At 61.7% G+C, this 1610-nt stretch overlaps 1 protein-coding gene across 1 annotated transcript in view; it reads left to right on the forward strand.

Moving 5' to 3' along the window:
* VOLCADRAFT_94032 (uncharacterized protein) overlaps positions 1 to 1610 on the forward strand; it is a gene marked incomplete at both ends in the record, with an annotated part of 12490 nt that overhangs the window by 6599 nt on the left and 4281 nt on the right. Inside the window, one exon of the mRNA XM_002953217.1 lies at positions 853 to 1010. Coding sequence (XP_002953263.1) covers positions 853 to 1010 — 158 coding nt within the window. The remainder of the gene's footprint in view (positions 1 to 852; positions 1011 to 1610) is intronic.

Genomic DNA, 1610 nt, shown 5'->3' on the forward strand with positions numbered 1-1610 from the left:
CCACCAGGTTCTCCGCATAGGGCCCTCACGTCTCGGTACCCCGGGGGGTGCCGCCGGAGGTGGGGGCTTGGGGTCCCCCTCAAGACGGTTATCCGGAAGGTAGGGTCGGAAGGTGGGGAGGGAGGTGGGGGGGAAGGGAGGTGGGGGAGCGCGGGAATAGTTGTAGGGGAAAAGGCAACCTAACCCGCACTCGTTGGCTGTACTGTTGGGGAAACGGGGGGGAGCGGCGAGCTCAAGGAGAGGGGGGAAATGGGCTTCGTAAGGGAAGAGGAGGAGGAGGAGGAGGGGGAGGGGAGGGAGATCAAAATGGCGGTGAAGGAAAGCGCCCGCCTCGATGATGTGATGTCCTCATGTGCCGCGGCAGGTTACAGGAGAGACCTATAGGTAACCTCCGACCGCTAGCAGAGCGGTAGCAGAGCCTTTCTTCTGGCATCCTGCGTCCTTGACCTTGACACGACCGACCGACCGACCATGAGGTCGAAGTCGGGAAAGGGAAGAAAACTCTGCTGCGAGGTGTTCTGTAATGCGACCTTAGCCGTGGTACGGAAAAACAAGCAACGCAGTACAGGGTGACGTCACTCCTGTCGTCAGTGAGATCATCTGTGTCAGTGAGAAGCGGTGCCAGCTGCCGTTGTGGGTTTTGATTCCACCCAGAGGTGAGGGGGGGAATCAGTCAGCCCACGGCTGTTGAGGTGGCAGGAACCGAAACCTCCATTAGACTTAACTACGTACACAACTTACACAACCAGATATCTTCTTATTACCTACATACATACCTATCTCCCGCGTGTGTGTGTGTGTGTGTTCCGGTGTTGTTATGTGGTGAGAAGTTTTGCCGGCGGCGCGCTGGAGGAGCTGGTGGCGGCGGCGTCGCTGATCAGCGGCGGCGGCGCGGGCGGTGCTGGTGGCGGCAGTGGCGGCACTGCCGGCGGCGGATTCCCCGTCCTCGAGTTGCACAGTCGTGCCACCGAGCTGAACCACAAAGTGGACGTCATTGAACAAGACCTGAGGTGAGCTGAGCTTAGTGGGGAGGGGAGGGGAGGGGAGGGGAGGGGAGGGGAGGCGGAGCTAAAAGCAGGCGGGGACTTGAGCAGACCACGGCAGGCACCCTGACACAGCTTCATCCGTTGTGCGGGAGATTGGCGAAAGGGGGCGACAGGGTGAGGTGCGGTTCAAGGTGGGATCGGAGCACAATACAACACGAGACCGTCCTGCTGCTAGGGGGGGAGGAATGTGGGGGGTAAGAAGGCCCTACTGGCCACCCCGGTGTGGTGAGGTGCTGTGCGGGGGGAAGGGACAGCTCTCCTATGTGGTGGTTGTCGAGGGAGGGGGGTCTGGGCAGGTGGGAGCTGGTGGGGGGGCTGGCGATGTGGAGGGGCGGGTGGGTGGCAAGGTGTATTTCAAAGCAACTGGATATCGCTTCATCTGGGAGAGGAAGTTGTTTTGGGGAGGAGGGGGTTTGCGGATCTCTCGTAGCCCCCATGCATCTGGACTCCTCCACCCCTCCAACCCCGTTGGTTCCCTCCTCCATCCCCCCCTCCCCCTTCCTCCATCCCCCCCTCCCCCTTCCTCCATCCCCCCCTCCCCCTTCCTCCATCCCCCCCTCCCCC

This window comes from Volvox carteri (genome assembly GCF_000143455.1).
Source record: "Volvox carteri f. nagariensis unplaced genomic scaffold VOLCAscaffold_35, whole genome shotgun sequence".
Taxonomy (NCBI): Eukaryota; Viridiplantae; Chlorophyta; class Chlorophyceae; order Chlamydomonadales; family Volvocaceae; genus Volvox; species Volvox carteri.